General features: G+C 35.2%; 1 protein-coding gene across 1 annotated transcript; it reads left to right on the forward strand.

Moving 5' to 3' along the window:
* Window positions 1-1581: 1581 nt before the first annotated feature.
* Window positions 1582-4248, forward strand: LOC108461156 (uncharacterized). The gene is made up of 5 exons (XM_017760883.2): window positions 1582-1814; window positions 1903-1952; window positions 2283-2409; window positions 3209-3313; window positions 3391-4248. Exons 1-5 carry the CDS (start codon window positions 1709-1711, stop codon window positions 4011-4013), a joined length of 1011 nt encoding a protein of 336 aa, XP_017616372.1. The 5' UTR covers window positions 1582-1708; the 3' UTR covers window positions 4014-4248.
* Window positions 4249-19622: the final 15374 nt, after the last annotated feature.

Here is a 19622-nt window from a genome sequence, read left to right on the forward strand (position 1 = left end):
TAAGGTAGCTAAGTCTAAGGATTTTTGAGTTTCTATGAAAAATAAACAAGTGATATAGGCTATTTGTAGAGTTTAGGCTTTGGGTAGAGGTGTTCATGGGTCAAGTTTGAGTTGAGCCTATATATGATATTAGCGCAGTTTATACTTGCCTAAGCTAGGCCTAACCCAAAATATAGGCCTTAAATTTTGCCCAAAACTATCCATATCTATAAATGGCTAATTAAAACCATTTTAAGCCAACCTATATTATTATTTTTAAATTCTTTTAAAATTATATTATTTTGAATTTAATGTTTAAAATTTTTATATGTTTTTGTTTTATGAAAATTTTAACCATAAACAATTTAACTAATTTTTTATATATCTACATTGCACTATTATATATTTAATTTAATTTTATATAAATTATATAATATATAAAATAAAAATATATTCTTTTTAAATTCTTTAAAAAGTATATTATTTTAATTTAATGTTTAAAATTTTTATATGCCTTTTGTTTTATGAAAATTTTAACCATAGATAACACATTTTTTATATTTACATTCCAATATTATATATTTTATTTTTTATAAATTATTTAATATATAAAATAATAATAAAATATATATTACAAAGTAGAAAGCAAGCTTAGTAAGGTCGGGCTTGTGCCTTCAATGTTAAAGCCCAAGCTTGATCAATATTTTAAATGAGCATTCCCAAAGCCCATTTTTTGGTCCTCGTACTTCTTTTTAAAACCTCAGATATTTTTGACAAGCTTTTAAGCTTGGACAAGTAGTCACATTGTTGAATAAGTCTAAATTAGAGTTCCATAAGAATTTCTAAATGAACTTGAAAATTTATAGATTTTGAGGTCTATTTTAATTTTCTATTTTTTAAATAAAAATAATTATTTAAGATTAAGAATCAATTAAGATTTTTTTTTCTAATATTTCATGAATGTCAATGTCTATTTAAATTTTAATAAATATGTTATTTTGATCACTAAAGATTAAAAAGGAGATTATGTGAAAAATTTAGGCACAAATTTTGATACATATGAATATCAAGGTATCCCTAGGGGTGTAATAGAATCGAGCGGAGCTTAAATATTAGCAAGCTTGAGCTTAACTTGAAATTCATGGCTCGATACTTGGCTCAAGCTTGACTCAAACATTAATTTCTAAGCTTGAAGTCAACTCAAGGCATAATTGAGCTACTAAGTTCAAGTTTATTTATTAATTTTCGTACTCAAGATCGAATTAGAGCTTGACTCGAGACATAATCAAAATACTTAATATTGAGCTTGATTAAGATTATTTTTTGATTTTTGTACTCAAGCTTATATTTAAAGCTATTTCCATAAAAGAGAATAATTTCATAATATAAAAAGAAATTAAAAAGGAAAATTTTGATTAAGGTTACGAATTGATTAAGCCAAATATTATCAATAATTATCCAATCAAAATGCAAATAACTTTGAGCATTAGTATGCTCATTGATACCCTAATAACCAAGCCCTATAAAAATCATATTATAGGAAATAATCCTCTAAAAATAATCGGGAAGAAATATGAATACGTGGCATGCAGTCAGGGATAAAGATAAGATAAGTGACGTAAGACCTTCCAACAATGAAATTGGTTTTCTTTATACCCTCCACACTAAACCAAAACGCAGGAAGTACTGAATCTCTGAAACGCAAATCTCGCTTTCGGAAAATCCTCAAATGGCAGACCAACCGCAGATTTATGAACTCAACAATGGAACCGTGGTTGTTAAGATCACCAACTATGGCTGCACTATCACCTCATTGTCTGTTCCTGACAAAAACGGTATCTCTATTCATATCTTCTTTTTTTCAGAAGAAAATTCCTGAATGCTAAATTATTAATGATCAGTGGGTTTTTCTTGACTCTAAAGGTAAATTAGCCGATGTCGTCCTGGGATTCGACACTGTCGAACCGTACGTGGTAATTCCTGCCTCTCTTTGTTGAATTTGAAAGCTTTTAACTTTGATCTGAATCTTGTCTATTGAGTTGGTATTTTTTGGACGAAGAAGAGAGAACCCATTTCAGCCTTTGGCTTGTCTCTTCAATATCACGTTTGGAATTTTACATTGGCTATGATCCTTTTCTGGCAAGTCGGAAGTAATTTGTGTGACAAATTGATGGCTTGTTGAGTTGAAATATCTCTTTTTAGTCTCCTTCAGTTTTTTGAAATATCTCTTTTTAGTCTCCTTCAGTTTAGAGAATGGGATTTTGGTTCATATTTTGGGGTTAATTTTTGTGATGTTTGATCAGAAAGGTGCTTCACCTTATTTTGGATGCATTGTGGGAAGGGTTGCAAACAGGATAAAAAATGGCAAGTTTACTCTTAATGGAACGGAGTACACTTTGCCAATCAACAAGCCTCCAAACAGTCTCCACGGTATACATCTAATATTTCCCATATCTTGAATAATTAAACATTTTTCTCATAATTTTGGATGACTAGAATGAGACTGCAATTACTGGATCAAAACTGATTATCTGCATGCTTGAATTGGTTCTTGAAATTTTGCAGCAGACGATTATTATGCTTCTTTTATTTTCTTTTCCATTTTTTTATCTGTATGAGATCAAAAATTGAGAACAATTTTTGAAGTATGCTCTATCTATTAATTTGGGCTGGCTTGGTTCTGTATGTTTTCTTTCTTAAAATAAAAGTTACTTTTTTTTTTCCCGATTTGGTATAAGTTTTTCCATTGTGACCTTTGAGGGCTTAGATTAATTGGAAGAGTTCATGTAAGTCATGTTTATACAATCATTTGCTGCAGACATTCATCTTCTTTAAGTATTGCATGTGTCAAATGCAAATTAGAGAGAACAAATATAGAAGAGCCTAGCCTTGTCAATGGCACAAGGCACACTCTAGGAACCAAATCCCTTTTATTACCTCAGGCGCAAGGCACAAGATAAGTGCACTCCTGAGTGAAGCAAAGCATAAACTGCTTACGTGTCTGTTTTTAAATTTAATAATTTTTGCGTATGCTGGTAATGAATAGTTTTGCTGTGGATTGTCCAATTCTGACACCCATTCCGTAAACTAATTTCCCTATTTTTAGTTTTCATGCTTAGACATCTTTTCTGTGAAGATATAAAGCATTCACATTATACATCTGTTCTATAAATATATAAAGCATTCGTATTTCATTCCTTTGTATTAATTCTTTGCTTCTTTCCATTAGGTGGATTCAAGGGTTTTGACAAGAGAATATGGGAGGTAGCAGAATATAAGAAAGGCGACAAACCCTCCATTACTTTTAAATATCGCAGCAGCGATGGTGAGGAGGGTAAGTTCCCACTCTGTCTCTCTTATGGGCACACATATTTCTATTCATCCCTAATATTGCTGTTTTCTTGTTCAAAGGTTACCCGAGTGATGTTTCTGTGACTGCAACCTACACTCTAACTTCAACCATGACAATGAAGCTTGACATGGAAGCAGTGCCCGAGAATAAGGCCACTCCAATTAACTTGGCTCAACATACTTACTGGAACTTAGCAGGCCACAACTCAGGGAACATACTTGACCATACAATTCAGATATGGGCATCAGAAATGACTCCAGTGGACGAGAACACAGTTCCAACTGGAGAAATCAAGCCAATTAAAGGGACTCCTTTTGACTTCACTGCTGAGAAGAAGGTTGGTCTTCAAGTCCATGAGGTAGGTTTGGGATATGACCGTAACTATGTTCTTGGCAGTGGGGAAGAAAAATTGGGTTTGAAACGTGCTGCCAAATTGAAGGACCCATCCAGCTCGAGGGTCCTTAACTTATGGACCAATGCACCTGGGATGCAATTTTACACTGGTAATCACGTGAATGGAGTTGTCGGGAAAGGAGGTGCTGTTTATAATAAGCATGCAGGGTTATGCTTGGAAACGCAGGGATTTCCAAATGCGATAAACCAACCGAACTTCCCATCAGTCGTTGTTCAACCTGGTAGCAAGTACCAGCACACCATGTTGTTTGAGTTTTCAGTTGAGTAAGTTTTTAAAGTCTTTTGAATTTAGATATGGGAATAAGTTTACTGTTGGTTTGCCTAGCTTCAATTTCTGGAAGACCATGGGTTCCTTTTAGTTCCTCTTAATAATATGATGATTGAGTTCCGAGTATTGAAGTGAACTTTTGTAGAGATGAACCATTTATAGTGGTAGATGTTTTGTAATGTTCTTGCCCCATTAGAAAGTGTGGAAATAAATGAGGATATTTTGGGCCATAAAAGGTTCGTAGCGTAAAAAATCTTCTAAATTTTTTTAAAAAAGTAATTAAGTTTGTATTTTTTTGTATTTAATTGGGTATTTAATCTTTCAAAATGCATAAAATGTATTCAATTTTTTCAAAAAACTAAATCCTTACTTTTTTTTTTTGCACTCAATTAGATATTTAAACTTCAAAATGTATAAAAAACCTTCAAAATTTATCACAAAAACAATTAAGTTGTTTTTCTTTTGGCACTCAATTGTCAAAGTTCATTAAAAAGTTCATTGATAGTAAATTTTAATAGTTGATCATTAAAGTTAATTGCTTTTAATATTTTTCAGTTAAAGTCACCTCGTGTTACAATCACTACTTCACATGTGATAAAAAAATAAAAAGGTTCTTTAATCATTAACTTTAACCATTGATCATTAAAATTAATGATCTTCATTTTTTAATTAAATTAATCACGTGTCACAACACAACTTGATATGTTGTAAAAAATGATAAAATAAAATTTAATAAATGTTATAGAAAATTTATAATATGCTCCTTTTGATATGATAATTTCTATAATTTTTATAATTCTTTTACTTAATTTTATATTTTTATCATTTTCTTACAACTTTAAAATTTTTTATATTTTGTAATTTTTATGATTTTTATAAAATTTTACAATTTTATTTTCTTTTATGATTTTTATAATTCTTTTTACTAATTTTAATAAAATTTAATATTTTTATAACTTTTATTGATTTTTATTTTTTTATCTTTTTCACGTATCACACTGTGGATGTGACATGATGATGTCACAAACTAACTAAAATACGACAAAGGCAAGCGCACATATCGAATGGTAGTATAGCTATGGTGAGTCGGGAATATCGTGTCCACGAGGACTAAAAGTACTAGTAGTTACTATCTTTTTATTATCTAACCAAATAAATTGAAGGGATTTATTTTAACCTAATCTTAACTAACCTAATTATTAAGACGAAATAGAGAATTAATTGGGAAAATAATTGAAGAAAACCGATGAGACAGACAATACCCAGGAAATAATCCACCTAGACTTCACTTATTATTCTAAATTTGAATTAAACGATTTATTCACTTGTCTTGATCCGTAGAAATCTCTAACTTATGTTAATATCTCTTTCGAGAATAAAAACAATTGACTCTAGGTTGATTAATTGAAATCTCTTTCTAATTAAAACTCCTATTGTCACATTAACTTGATATATGGATTCCCCTATTAGATTTAACTCTAATCCAGCAGATTTATGTCGTCCTATTTCTAGCATTGCATGCAACTCCACTCAATCATGCCAGATCTTCTCTTAAACAGGGAGTTTTGCTCTACTGAATAAGCACATCAATCATGAATTGATATCCTGAAAACATTAAAACATGAAATAAGAACACATAATTGAGATCAAGTACAAATATTTATCATGTAATTCATAAAAATCAAATAATAAGATCCGTCTTAGATTTCATCCTCCATAGGTATTTAGGGAATTTAGTTCATACTTTGGGAGAAAAACATCTCAAAATTAGGAAAACAACAAAACATAAAGAAACCCAAAAACATAGAGAGAAATTGAATGGAGATCTTCAGTCTTGAAGGAGATCCTACTTCTGAGTTGAATCAGTTGGAGTCTTCGAGTCTTTTCTTCGTTTAGCTCTGCGTGTCCCCTTAGGTCCTCTTCTAGTGTGTATTTATAAACTTTAGAATGCTTAGAAACCCTAAAAATTGGCTTTTTTCACGTGTTTGGGAAACAGGGAGTGATATGGGTAGACCATGTGGCTCACACGGGTGTGTGCTTAGCTCGTGTGGGAATGGTCTTGGCTGTGTGGATCCTTAAATCAGCCCGTTTTTTTCGTTTTTGGCCCGTTTTCCGCTCCTTTTGTTCCCCTGTGCTCTCCTAAGTATAAAACATGAAATTAAATGATTAGGAACATCAAATTCACTAAATTAAATAATAAATCATCCAAAAAACGTGTAACAACCCGATTTTAGGCCTAGTAGGAATAGTGGTTTAAAAACCACAAAATCTGAGGTTGGAGAAATTATTTTAATATTATTTTATGTGTTATAGCATGATTATATGAGTGTTTGAAATTTTTGGTGAATTAATTTCAGTGATTGCATGCTTAATTTTGAAAAATGACTAAATCGCATAAAGTGCGAAAATTTTGTTCTACTAGCTAAAGTGTCAAATAGATATGAAACATTAAATTAGAGGTCTTTATTGAGTAAATAGACCAAAAATTTGTTAGTGGCTGAAGAAGGTGACAAAGAAATTGTAAGGTCAAAGTTAGGTGAAATTTGGTGACTAATTTGACTAGAAATATAATAAAATAAGAAGAAGCTTTCATCTTTTTCGTTCTCTCTTTCTTCTCCACCGATTTTCTCCAAGAAAGAAGGCCATGGGAGCTTGAAATTTTCAGCAACTTTTGACTCTTGCAAGTGAGTAATTTTGATGGTCTTGATGATTTTTGTACTTTTAGGGCCCTTGTAGCTTAAGCTAACTAATGAGGGGCTATTTTGCAAAATGATTACGAAACTAGGGTTTTTCCATGAGAGTACTCATGTTGGTTGTTGAATTTATATAGAATAAAATGAATCATGCTTGTTAAATAAACAACTTTAGTGAAAGGGGTTTTCAAGACAACATCTAAAAAGGGACTATTTTGTAAAAGTTACAAAATAAGTAGTAAAAGTGTGAAATAATTGGATTTGTGAGTTGCAATAAGCTTAAAATAGATTCGAATAGGCTTGGTTAATGAGGAAATTTGATGAAACTTGATTTACGAGCCTTGGTGAAAAATCGTAATTTTGTGAAAGTCTAAAGGCAAAACGGTCATTTTACCAAAATATGTGTAACACCCCTTACCCGTGTCCGATGCTGGAACAGCGTACGAGCCATTACTGGACTTAATTTTTCACAAACATGCAAAAACCGGGCTACAAAATTTCATTCGTATCAAACTTTTCATACACATACATATTGTCCCATACACTATGAAGCCCTAAACATGCATTGAAAGTAGTTAGGGACTAAACCGAGAACCATAGAAGTTTTGGAAAACTTAGAAAAATTTTCCATGACACAAGGTCACATGCCCGTGTGGACACAGAGACACACCCGTGTGCCTTCGACACGCCTGTGCCCTCAGGCCGTGTAACTCTCTGACTATGATGTTAGCGAATAAATTGAACCACACGGCCAAGCCACACGCTCGTGTGCTAAGTTCGTGTCCTCTACACGGTTGAGACACACGGCCATGTCTCTGCCCGTGTAGCCAACATTTAGGCTATTTTCCTAGCCTTTAAGTTACCCTTAATCCTTCACATCTTTATTTCCATATTACACATTTAATTCATAGCCATAACTATTTAGATTTGGTCATAAAACATTCATTATGCACCTTAATACCAATCATGCATGACTTACAAGCACAATCGCATCACAAGCACTAGAACTTAGCATGGATGGATAGATTTACAAACCATAGTCACTATGAGCCACACCTTATGGCCATATATAAGTAACTCAATGTAAGCCAATACCTTTGGCTAATCCTAGTAATGGTTAACATAAAAACTAAGTCCCTATACATGCTACTCACACGAAAACACTTAACATATATAGGTCAATACTTCAAAGGTGATGGCTTGATAGTGTGATGTTGCCTCTGATGATCTCCAACCCCGAACTAACTTAATCACTAAAGAAAAGGAAAGTAAGGGAGTAAGCTTTGTAGCTTAGTAAGACCGTATGAAAAATAATAAGCAATTATCTACTTGCTCCTTAAGGTAATACAACCATAATTGTACTTTTACTTATGCTCAGGTCAAGCTATTTTCTCGAGTCATAGTCACTAAATTATTTATATCTGGAGCTACGGAACTCCAAATTAAGATCCGCTAATTTTCCCTGAGACTAGACTCAATATCTACTTACCATAAAATTTTAAAAATTTTTGGTCTAGCCAATATGTATAGTTTATTCTTTAAAGTTATCCCTTTTATGCTATTTGATAGTTCCAACCCTTCTTCACTAAAAATTAATTATCTCATAATACGGTACTCGGATGATGTTCTTGTCTATTTCTATTGAAAATATACTCATTAAGAATTCTAAGCATATAAATTATAACCCACAACTATTTTTTTACAATTTTCAATGATTTTTTCAAATCAAAATGGGGGATTTCGAGATCATTCTGACTCTATCTCACAACAATTTAAATATTTCATAATATGAAACTTTTTTACTTACACTGTTTCTTCTATATGAAACTAGACTCATTAATATTTAATTTAATATTTTATTCAGCCTCTAAATAAATTTCCACAATTTTTGGTGTATTTTCAAAGTCGGACTACTGCTGCTGTCCAAAACTATTTAGTGTAAAATAATGGTAACTAAGCTTATAACACCTTTACAATCCATTTCAACCATCATGGTAAAAATACATATCTGTACATCATAAGCATAGAACCATAATCACAAGGTTATCACAATTTCATTCTCATAGGCATAACTTACTTATTTGTATCCTTACCAAAGATGCATCGTTTCATGATTGTTATAGCATTTGAGTTTCGAGTACATACCTATACAAATTCTCGACATAGTAATGCATATTCATGACTTTAATACTCGATTGAATTATTTGTAAGGTTTCCCATTGAACACTTTGAATATTAATAGATACACGGAAAAGTCTCATACCAATGCCATATCTCAAGTATGGTCTTACATGGAATCTCGCACCTAAGTGCCTCATATGTAGCCAATGCTACCTCATATCACATATCACGTATTGCTCACACTCGAGCTAATCACGGGCCTGTTCTCACAAGTTGACAGTCAAGATGTAGCTACATAGTGCTGCTCACACAAGCTGACAGGTACCCACAACACATGCCAAGCTACCTAGCCACTGGTAGGACATACAAGATTAGCACTCAGATTCACATAAACACATATCACACTTTCACATGGGCTCATAATCACATAGTTCCTAATGATATATCACTTGTATCCTAAACTATTCCTAAGGTTCAAATGGGATTTCCTTACTTATCACATCACTATCGAGCTTGCTCGAAGGGTAGCTAGTACAGGTCATAAAACTCATCATAGAATAAGCTTTCATTTCATATCATCTTATCATAATTTATACAATTCAATAAAATCACCATGTTCCATCAACTTTTCAATATATGCATATTCAATCATTCATAACTTATAATGGATATTTGGATTATCAAATATCACATGGTACATGCCTCTATCACATACATAACATCATACACATATAATTCAACACAATCGAATTAACATATCAATGTAGTTTTCAATCACAAACCATAATAACATTTTCGTAGGAATTTACTTGTCAAATCCTCGTCAGGTACGTCCGTATAACCAATCATACAATTTATGTAATAATAAATAAAATTTACAATTCAAACATAAATTTTGCATTATTATCATCATACGAACTTACCTCGAGTCCAAAACTGCTATTTATTCCTTTTTTAGTCCATAACCTCGTACTTTCCAATTTAAGCCTGAATCTCGATTTTCTTGATCTAAAATGATAAAATCCACTACTTTAAATCATCATATTAACCAATGCATGTTATAAACCACATTTTTAAAAAATGACCATTTCGCCCTTAGGCTTTCGCAAAAATTATGATTTTACCCCTAGGTTTGTAAATCAATTTTCATCAAATTTCTTTACTAATTAATCCTAGACAAATTCTTTTTACACTATAAATAGCCCAAAATTCCAATTATTTCACACATTTACAACCTATTTTATAAACTTTACAAAATGGTCCCTTTAGGTGTTTTCATGAAAACTACTTCACAAAAATTATTCATTTACCCACCAGAACTCATTTTCTTCCATAATATTTCAGTAAACATCTCAAAATATTTCATGAAAAAACCCTAGACTTTCAATCTTTTTGCAAAATAGTCCCCTCATTAGCTAGGTTATGCTACAAGGGTCTCAAAAGTACAAAAATTATCAAGAAAGGCCATCAAAATCACTTACTTGCAAGGGTGAAGAGTGGCTGCAAATTTCAAGCTTTCAAAACCCCTATTTTGCTGGTATTTTCAATGGAGAGAATGAAGGTGAAAAGATGATATCACTTTCTCTTTATTTTATTTTATTACTAGTCTAAACAAGTCACCCCCAACTTTTGACTTTTCTACTCATCTTTGTCTCTATGGCTGACCAAGCCTTTCTTAAAGCCCTATTTGATCTTTAAAGACCTCTTATTTTAGTTCTCTAGTTATTTAACACATTTGGGTAGTAAAACAAAACTTCTACCCTTTATGCGATTTAGTCCTTTTTTGCAATTAAGCTCACAAACGCTAAAATTAATTCACCAAAATTTTCATGCACTCATATAATCATGCTATAACACATAAAATAATATTTAAAATAATTCTCCAGCCTCAGAATAGTGGTTCTGAAACTACTACTCCGACTTAGCCCAAAATCGGGTTGTTACAATATGAATTATGAAATGTCTTGATTAATGTGATGATTAAATTAGTGAATAGAAATACAAAATTTGGACCTACGTCGGGGGAAGACCAATCTAGTAGACTAATTCAATCTAGTCACCCACTTTTTGTATATCGAGATAAGTTGCACGTAAATATCACAATTCCATTGTTATTATGCATTAAATAATTGATACTGCATGAAATGTGAAATTTTGTTACGAATGTGCATGACAAGATTTGATGTTGTAAAACTCCTGGTTGAACCGTAGGAATAGATCAAATGTCCACGCCGTGATACTAGGGTTATGTGAGCCAGTGTAAGACCATATTTGGAACATGGCATCGGCATTGATATGAGAGCTAGTGTAAAACCATGTTTGGGACATGCCATTGGCCTCGATATGTGAGCTAGTGTAAGACCATGTTTAGAATCTGGCATCGGCATTAATATGAGAGCTAGTGTAAGACCATGTCTGGGACATGGCATCATTCTCGATATGTGAGCCAGTGTAAAACCATGTTTGGAACATGGCATTGGCATTGATATGAGAGCTAGTGTAAGACCATGTTTGGAACATGACATTGACACTAATATATAAGAGCCAGTGTAAGACCATGTCTGGGACATGGCATCGGCATCTTACCCTTTTGTATGAGGCTTATCGGGTATCCATTTATTATTCCAATTGGCTCAACAGGTAATTTAAAGATTATATCATGATTGAGAAAAGTTATGATTATGTTGCAAGTGGTACAGGTACCCACATGAAACTCATAAGAATAAGCTCGGATTATGTATATGAATAGTAAGGATGAAAATAAGTAAGTTATGTCTATAGTAATTCGAGAATCTTGTGCAAGTGTATGATATGTTATGAGTATGATGTTACTTGGTAAAGCGATGTTAGTTATTTACTTGTGACTTACTAAGCTTTATGCTTACTTCCTGTCTTTTCCATATTCTTATAGTACCGCTAAGCTAGCTAGGGAATTAAGGGACGTCGGAGGCATGGATCACACTATCACCTGAAGTTTTGGTATAGTTTGTTTAAATGTTTTAAGCGAGGCATGTATAGGGACTTGGCCTTTTGTTTAGTGTCATGTTGGTTTAGCCATAAGTATTGGCTCATATGGATGTGATATTCATTTTGTATAGGCTATTGATGTTGGCTAATATTGATTATTATTAAATACATTTGATGAGAATTCTCATGGATGTGTTTATTGCATGGTTTGTGTTGATAAGTAGGAGATGTTGTATGTGATAGGAAATAGCTTGGAAATGGCATATGGATGCCTAGGTATTGGCTGATATGGTCATGTGTTTATGTGGTATTGATACTGTTTGATGTTTTTGGTAGGTGGGTGTAAGTAAGGGTGGAAGAAAGGCTTGGTAAATAGCCTTGTTTTTGTCCATACGAGTAGACACATGGGCGTGTAGTCAGGCTGTGTGTCTTCTGCACCTAAATTTGGCAAAACAGAATGCCTAGTAGTAACCACACAGGTAGAGACACAATCGTGTGTCTCAACCATGTGGAGGACATGGCCTAGCACATGGGCGTGTGCCTTGGCCGTGTGCCAATGGTTGATGACTTCAGAAACAAAATGTCAAGGTTTTTGTACACAGGCTGAGACACGGGCATGTCATGGCCGTATGAGGGACACGGGCATGTGCCAAGCCGTGTGAAAACCCCTATAGGTTCAAATCAAGAAATAAATTCACACGGGCTAAGAACACAGGCATTTCCTAATATGTTCAGGACCTATGAGCCACACAAGCCTTCAACATGGCCATGTTAAGAGGACACACGGGCGTGTCGTCCTCTCACACAGGCGTGTGCCCTTCTTTGCATTGAAATTATTCAAAGTTTTCAAAAGTGTTCGGGTTATTCCTGAACCATTTCTAAAGCGTGTTTTGGGCCTCATAGGTTCATATTAGGGTCGTTAAGAGGAAGTTTGAAAGTTTTAAATTTGAGCGAAATTTATGACCCGAAATTGTTTGTATGCATGTGTTTAAGTCTAGTAATGCCTCGTACCCTGTCCTGGTGTGGGATATGGGTAAGGGATGTTACATTTAGTAGTATCAGAGCTGCGATTTAGTCAATTCTCAGACGAACGTAGCGAATATACAAGTCCAGCTATACATGCCATAAATACATTGTGATAGCGTGATGACTCCTGACAAATTTAAATTATGTTTTCATATAGTAAATGGATCCCAACGGAGCAGTGGTAGATAATGTAGAGAGTAATACACCGGCTCCCGCTGAAGGGACCGCTCCAGTTGAGAGTGGGACCTTAACATTTAGTTAGGGTGGAGGGGCTAGAGAAGCCTACCTCCACATGATGAATGCATGGTATTCGAAGTTTGTTCATACAAACTTGAACACTCTACCTCCTCCACCCTCTCCAATCCCCCAGCCTGCCCCCATAGCTCCCCAAGTCGTAGAGATGATTAGAAGCGAGAAACCTTCGGTTGACAGAATTCAGAAACAAGGGGCCGAGGAATTTAGAGTGAATATAGATGATGACCCAGAAAGGGTGGAATTCTGGCTTGAAAATACCATCAGGGTATTCAATGAGATGTCTTGCACATTTTAGGAGTGCATGAAATGTGTGTGTCACTCTTAAGAGACTCGACTTATCACTAGTGGAAAATGCTCGTATCGGTTGAATCGAGGGAGAGGGTAACTTAGAATTTTTTTTCAGGAAGAGTCTCATAAAAAGTATATTAGCCAGAGATTTATAGACCAGAAAAGAAAAGGAATTCCTTGAATTAATAAGGCTGAATGATGGTAATGGAGTATGAGAGTGAGTTTGTGAGGCTCAACAAATACGCTCGGGAGTGGGTATCCACTGAAGCTATCATGTGCAAGAGATTTGAGGACATATTGAATGAAAACATCCGATTATTAGTTGGCATCTTAGAGTTAAGAGAGTTTTTGATGCTTGTTGAGAGAGCTTGCAAGGCAAAAGAATTGGCCAAAGAGAATAGAAAAGCTGATATTAAGTCTCGTGACTCAAAGAAAAGGGAAATCACATCAGACCTCATCCAAAAGATTGAGAGAGTTTCCTACTCAATCAAATGTTTTAGTGGGATTCTCGAGTAGAAATAAGAATAAGCAGTACACGGCTTCTAAAGCTCAAACCACGTCTATCGCGAATGTTGCTAGTGCTAAGCCAAATAGGCCAGAGTGTTCGTAGTGTGGTAGGCATCATTTCAGTGAGTGTCGAGGAAATGATAGAGGTTGTTTCAAGTGCGGTTCACTAGACCATTTCATCCGAAACTGTCCTAAAATGGATGAGAAAGACAAAAAGCAAGATGTGAGAGCGAGTAATGCTCCTTCGAGGGGTAGACCACATAAGAACCCGAGAAGTGGGGCTAGCAACAGAGGTGCGCATTGAGATTTCACCGTGAGGTCTGAGGGCTGAGCATCTGGAAGGACTTATGCCATTCGTGCTCTCGAAGAGGCATCTTCATTAGATGTGATTATGAGTAATTTTTCTCTTCATGATATTTCTATTGTTGCTTTGATTGATCCAGGGTCTACCCATTTGTATGCTTGTGTGAAACTGGTGTGTAGCATGAATATGCCTATCGAGTCTACAGAATTTGTGGTAAATGTGTCAAACCCATTAGGTAAGCAAGTATTAGTTGACCAAGTATGTAGAAATTGTCCCTTGACAATTAGAGGTCATTATTTTCCAGCTAACCTCATGTTATTGCCTTTTGAGGAATTTGACGTTAACCTTGGTATGGATTGGTTGTCTACCCATGATGTTATAGTGAATTGTGGAAAGAAATTCATTGAACTTAAATGTGAAAATGGGGATATCTTTCAGGTTGAATCAGGATAGCTTACCTGTAGTGATTTCTTCTATGACTGCTGAGAAATACATGAGAAAAGGGGATGAGTCTTATCTCACATTTGTTTTGAATACCCAAGTGTCAGAAGTAAAGATTGAGTCAGTGCCAGTGGTATTGAGTTTCTGGATATGTTTCCGGAAGAGTTGCTTAGACTGCCTCTAGCTAGGGAAGTCGAGTTTGGTATTGAGTTGGTCCTTGGTACGGCGCCTATTTCGGTTGCCCTGTATAGGATGGCACTGTTGGAGTTAAAAGAGTTGAAGGTTCAGTTACAAGAATTAATAGATAAGGGTTTTACGAGACCGAGCTATTCTCCGTGGAGTGCTCCGATACTTTTTGTGAAAAAGAAAGACGAGTCGATAAGGTTATGTATAGACTACAAACAGCTCAAGAAGGTGACTGTGAAGAGCTAGTATCCTTTGCGAAGGATCGATGATCTGTTTGACCAATTGAAATGAGCCACAGTGTTTTCTAAGATAGACTTAAGGTTCGGTTATTACCAGCTAAGCGTTAAGGAGCAAGGTGTACTGAAAACCACATTTCGGACGAGGTACGAGCACTATGATTTCCTTATCATGCCCTTTGGTTTAACAAATGCTCCCGCCGTGTTTAAGGATTTAATAAATCGTATTTTCTGATCGTACTTGGATAAGTTCGTTGTTGCTTTTATTGATGATATATTAATTTATTCTAGTAATGAGAGTGAGCACGTGGAGCATTTGAGAACTATTTTGCAGACTTTAAGAGATAAGCAGTTGTATGCCAAGTTTAGTAAAAGTGAGTTTTGGCTCCGAGAAGTCAGATTTTTAAGACACATCGTGCCGAGTGATGGAATTAGAGTTGACCCGAGTAAGATCTCGGCTATTATTAAGTAGAAATCACTGAGGAATGTATCGGCGATTAGAAGCTTTAGGCTTAACGGGTTACTATAGATGATTTGTTAAAAGATTTTCCATGATTGCTACTCTGATGACGAGGTTGCTACAGAAAGATGTCAAGTTCGAATGGACAGAAAAATGCCAATAGAGTTTCAAGAAACTAAAGGCGTTGTTGACTAAAGCTCCAATTTTAGTGCAAATGAAATTGGGAAAAGAATTCATGGTGTCTAGTGACGCATCCTTGAATGGATTGGGATGCGTGCTCTTGCAAGAAGGCAAGGTAATAGCATATGCCTCGAGACAACTAAAGCCGCATGAGAAAAATTATCCGACTCATGACTTAAAGTTAGCCGCCATAGTGTTCACACTGAAGATTTGGAGACACCATTTGTATGGTAAAAGCTGCCAAGTATTCACTGACCATAAAAGTCTAACGTATTTGATGACTCAAAAGGAACTGAACATTCGCCAATGAAGATGGCTAGAGCTAATAAAAGACTACGAACTGGTGATCGACTATCACCTGGGTAAGGTGAACGTGGTCACTGATGCTTTGAATAGGAAGTCATTGTTTGCTTTGAGGGCTATGAAAACTTGGTTGTTAGTAATCGACGATGGTTCGATTTCAGCCGAGTTGAAAGCAAAACCAATGTTTTTGCAAGAGATCTGCGAAGCTCAGAAAGGTGATAAAGAATTGCAAGCTAAGATAATTCAATGCGAGACAGGTATAGAATCAGATTTTCAGATTGGTTCAGATGGCTGTTTAATGTTTCAAGATAGAATTTGTGTACCCAAAGACGATGAGCTTATTCAAAAAATTTTGCATGAGGCACATAGCAGTTGTATGTTTATCCATACGGGTAGTATGAAAATGTACAATGACTTGAAGAAAATGTATTGGTGGTCAGGAATGAAGAGAGATGTTTCAGAGTTTGTCTTTAAGTGCCTAATTTGTCAACAAGTGAAAGTCGAACACCAAGTACCTTTGTGTTTACTTCAACCTGTGATGGTTCCCTAGTGGAAATGAGACCGTATTACTATAGATTTCGTGTCCGGGGTTGCTTCGAACGCCAAGGAAGAAAGATGCTGTATGGGTTGTGGTTGATAGGCTAACAAAGTCAGCTCATTTCATACCAGTGCATATGGATTATCCACTTGAAAAATTGGCTGATTTGTATGTTTTTGAAATTGCGAGACTTCACGGAGTGCCCTTGTCAATTATTTTAGATAGAGATCCAAGGTTTACCTCATGGTTTTGGAAAAAGTTACAAGAAGCTTTGGGGACAAAGTTGAGTTTTAGCATGACTTTCCATCTTCAAACCGATGGTCAGTCGAAGAGAGTAATTCAGGTTCTAGAAGACATGTTGCAGTGTTGTGTCCTTAAATTCCAAGGTAGTTGGGAAAAGTATTTACCGCTGGTAGAGTTTGCCTAGAACAATAGCTATCAGTCGAGTTTGAAAATGGCACCTTATGAGGCTTTATACGGGCGTAAGTGCCTAACTCCTTTGTATTGGACCGAACTTAGAGAAAATCAGATTCACGGGGTTGACTTAGTCAAAGAGACTGAAGAGAAAGTAAAGGTAATTTGTGACTGTTTGAAGGCTGCTTCAGATAGACAGAAATCCTACGCGAACTTGAAACGAAAAGAAATTGAGTTTCAAGTTGGTGATAAGGTGTTTTTGAAAGTATCCCTGTGGAAGAAAGTCCTCAGATTCGGTAAGAAAGGAAAATTAACTCCATGTTTTATTGGACCTTATGAGGTGACTAAGAGGATTGGACCGATAGCTTATCAACTAGCCTTGCCATTCGAGTTAGAGAAGATCCACAATGTTTTCTAGGTGTCGATGTTGCACTAATACTGTTCTAACCCATCGCATGTTCTTTCACCTACGGAGGTTGAGATTCGATCAAACATGACTTATGGTGAAGAGCCCGCTAAGATTTTGGTTTGAGAGGTTAAGAAACGGAGAAACAAGAGTATTGTAACACCCCGTACCTGAGACCGTTGCCGGAGTCGGACACGAGGGGTTTGCAGACTTAAATCACTTGCTTTCACATCCATTTTAAAATTTCCAGGCGGTTGGCTAATGCGTCATCATCACCTTAAAAATCATATCTTGAGTTCCAAAACTCGAAAATATGTTTTGTAATTTTTCCCTGAAACTAGACTCATATGTCCATCTACAAATTTTTTTTCTAGAATTTTTGGTTGGGCAAATTAGTACAGTTTATTAGTTAAAAGCTCCCCTATTATAGGGTACAACTACACTGACCTTGATGCATTATGACTTGGATATCTCCCTGTACAGGGCTTCAATACTGATTCCGTTTGTTTCTATAGAAACTAAACAAAAAATTTAATCTATACATATATGGAATGACTTCTAAATGTCTCTGGTTAATTTATAATGAATTTCCAAAGTCAGATCAGGGGATCCAGAAACCGTTCTGGCCCTGTCTCACGAAAACTTTAACATCTCATAATATACTGTTCATATGAATGTTTCGTTACTTTCCTATGAAAATAGATTCATCAAGGTTCGATTATATAATTTAGTCACTATTTAATTCCATTCCTACTATTTTTAGTGATTTTTCACATCCACATCACTGCTGCTGCCAGCATCTATTTTTAAGGTAAACTTTACCTATTTCATGATCCTCCATGGATCAACTAGAGTTTGTCATACATATACCAAAAGTGATCATGAATAACCATTCCCATGGCTAACCGTTACCAACATTTCCATACCTCTCGACGGACAACATACAAAACGATTATAATGCTATGATCAAAGTATATTTAAGCCATTTTCGCATGGCTATCCAAATTTACACAAAACCAAGGGTACATGACCAACAACAAAAGGGTAGTCCTATACATGCCATTTCAAAGTTCAACCAAAAGTATACCAAAAGGAGCTTTGATAGTGTGGGCGACTTCGACTTCAAAAATCCCGAGTCCGATAGTGAAGAACCAAAATCTATAAAATAGAGAATTAAATAAGCAGAGTAAGCATTAAATGCTTAGTAAGTTTTGAGCAAAGAATTTAAGCACAATCAAGTATAGCATTCATATAACTAAACGGATAATTCCATATATACATATTCTCAAATCATTCCTACTTCACATTCCAACCCTATATTCATACATAAGGGATCGTTTTAGCCAAATACCGGAAGCTCATTACTCGACTGAGCGAATATTATTCGAAGGGAATCAACTATTCCAATGCACATACAAAACATTCCTCATTGTTGGGATTTTACAAGAGTATTAACTGAAATTTTTTTCAGCAAGATCGCTCATTCCCGAATCACGTACCTTCGAAATTTAACCGGATATAGCTACTCGTTCAAATTCCTTCGAGACATAGCCCGGTTATAGTAACTCGCACAAATGCCTTCGGGACTTAACCCGGATTTAGTAACTCGCACAAATGCCTTCGGATCTTAGTCCGGATTTAGTAACTCGCACAAATGCCTTCGGATCTTAGTCCGAATTTAGTAACTCGCACAAATGCCTTCGGGTCTTAGTCCGGATATAGTCACTTAGCACAAAGCCTTCGAGACTTAGCCTGAACATCATTCGAATAACCATGCACATTTATCAATAAATCATGACACATCCGTATTTCATTTTCATTACCAAAGCTCAAACACAAGACACTTATGACACTTGCAATTTCGGCTTAATAGCCACATACAAAGAGCATGATTTTGATTTGCTTAAAACATGATCTAAACAAATCATAATCTAAGTTCCATTACTCAAAACTTACCTCGGATGTGGTCGAACGATTTTGCTGACTATTCGATAACTTTTTCCTTTCCCTTATCCAACTGTGGTCCTCTAAGCTCTTGAGCTAATTCAAACAAATTTAACTTTTTAAAGTCTCATTATGCTAGCTTATGGCGAATATGACAAGGAGTTTAATAGGTCATATGGCCACCCTTTAGCTCAAATACACAATGGTCATGCATTTTTAATCACATTAAGCAATTTAACACAATTCATTTGAACATCAAAGAGGACCTCAAGGTACTTAGCCCATATATACATTAGGCATTAGAGTCACATATATATGGAATCATGAATCAAACTCAACA

Source organism: Gossypium arboreum, chromosome 3 (assembly GCF_025698485.1).
Source record: "Gossypium arboreum isolate Shixiya-1 chromosome 3, ASM2569848v2, whole genome shotgun sequence".
NCBI lineage: Eukaryota > Viridiplantae > Streptophyta > Magnoliopsida > Malvales > Malvaceae > Gossypium > Gossypium arboreum.

What these genes read in the sequence shown, in the direction of transcription:
- LOC108461156 (XM_017760883.2), top strand. Translation starts at nt 1,709, where the DNA reads ATGGCAGACCAACCGCAGATTTATGAACTCAACAATGGAACCGTGGTT. An exon ending in ACACTGTCGAACCGTACGTG is followed by an intron (nt 1,953 to 2,282) that starts GTAATTCCTGCC and finishes ATGTTTGATCAG; the next exon opens with AAAGGTGCTTCACCTTATTT. An exon ending in GCCTCCAAACAGTCTCCACG is followed by an intron (nt 2,410 to 3,208) that starts GTATACATCTAA and finishes TCTTTCCATTAG; the next exon opens with GTGGATTCAAGGGTTTTGAC.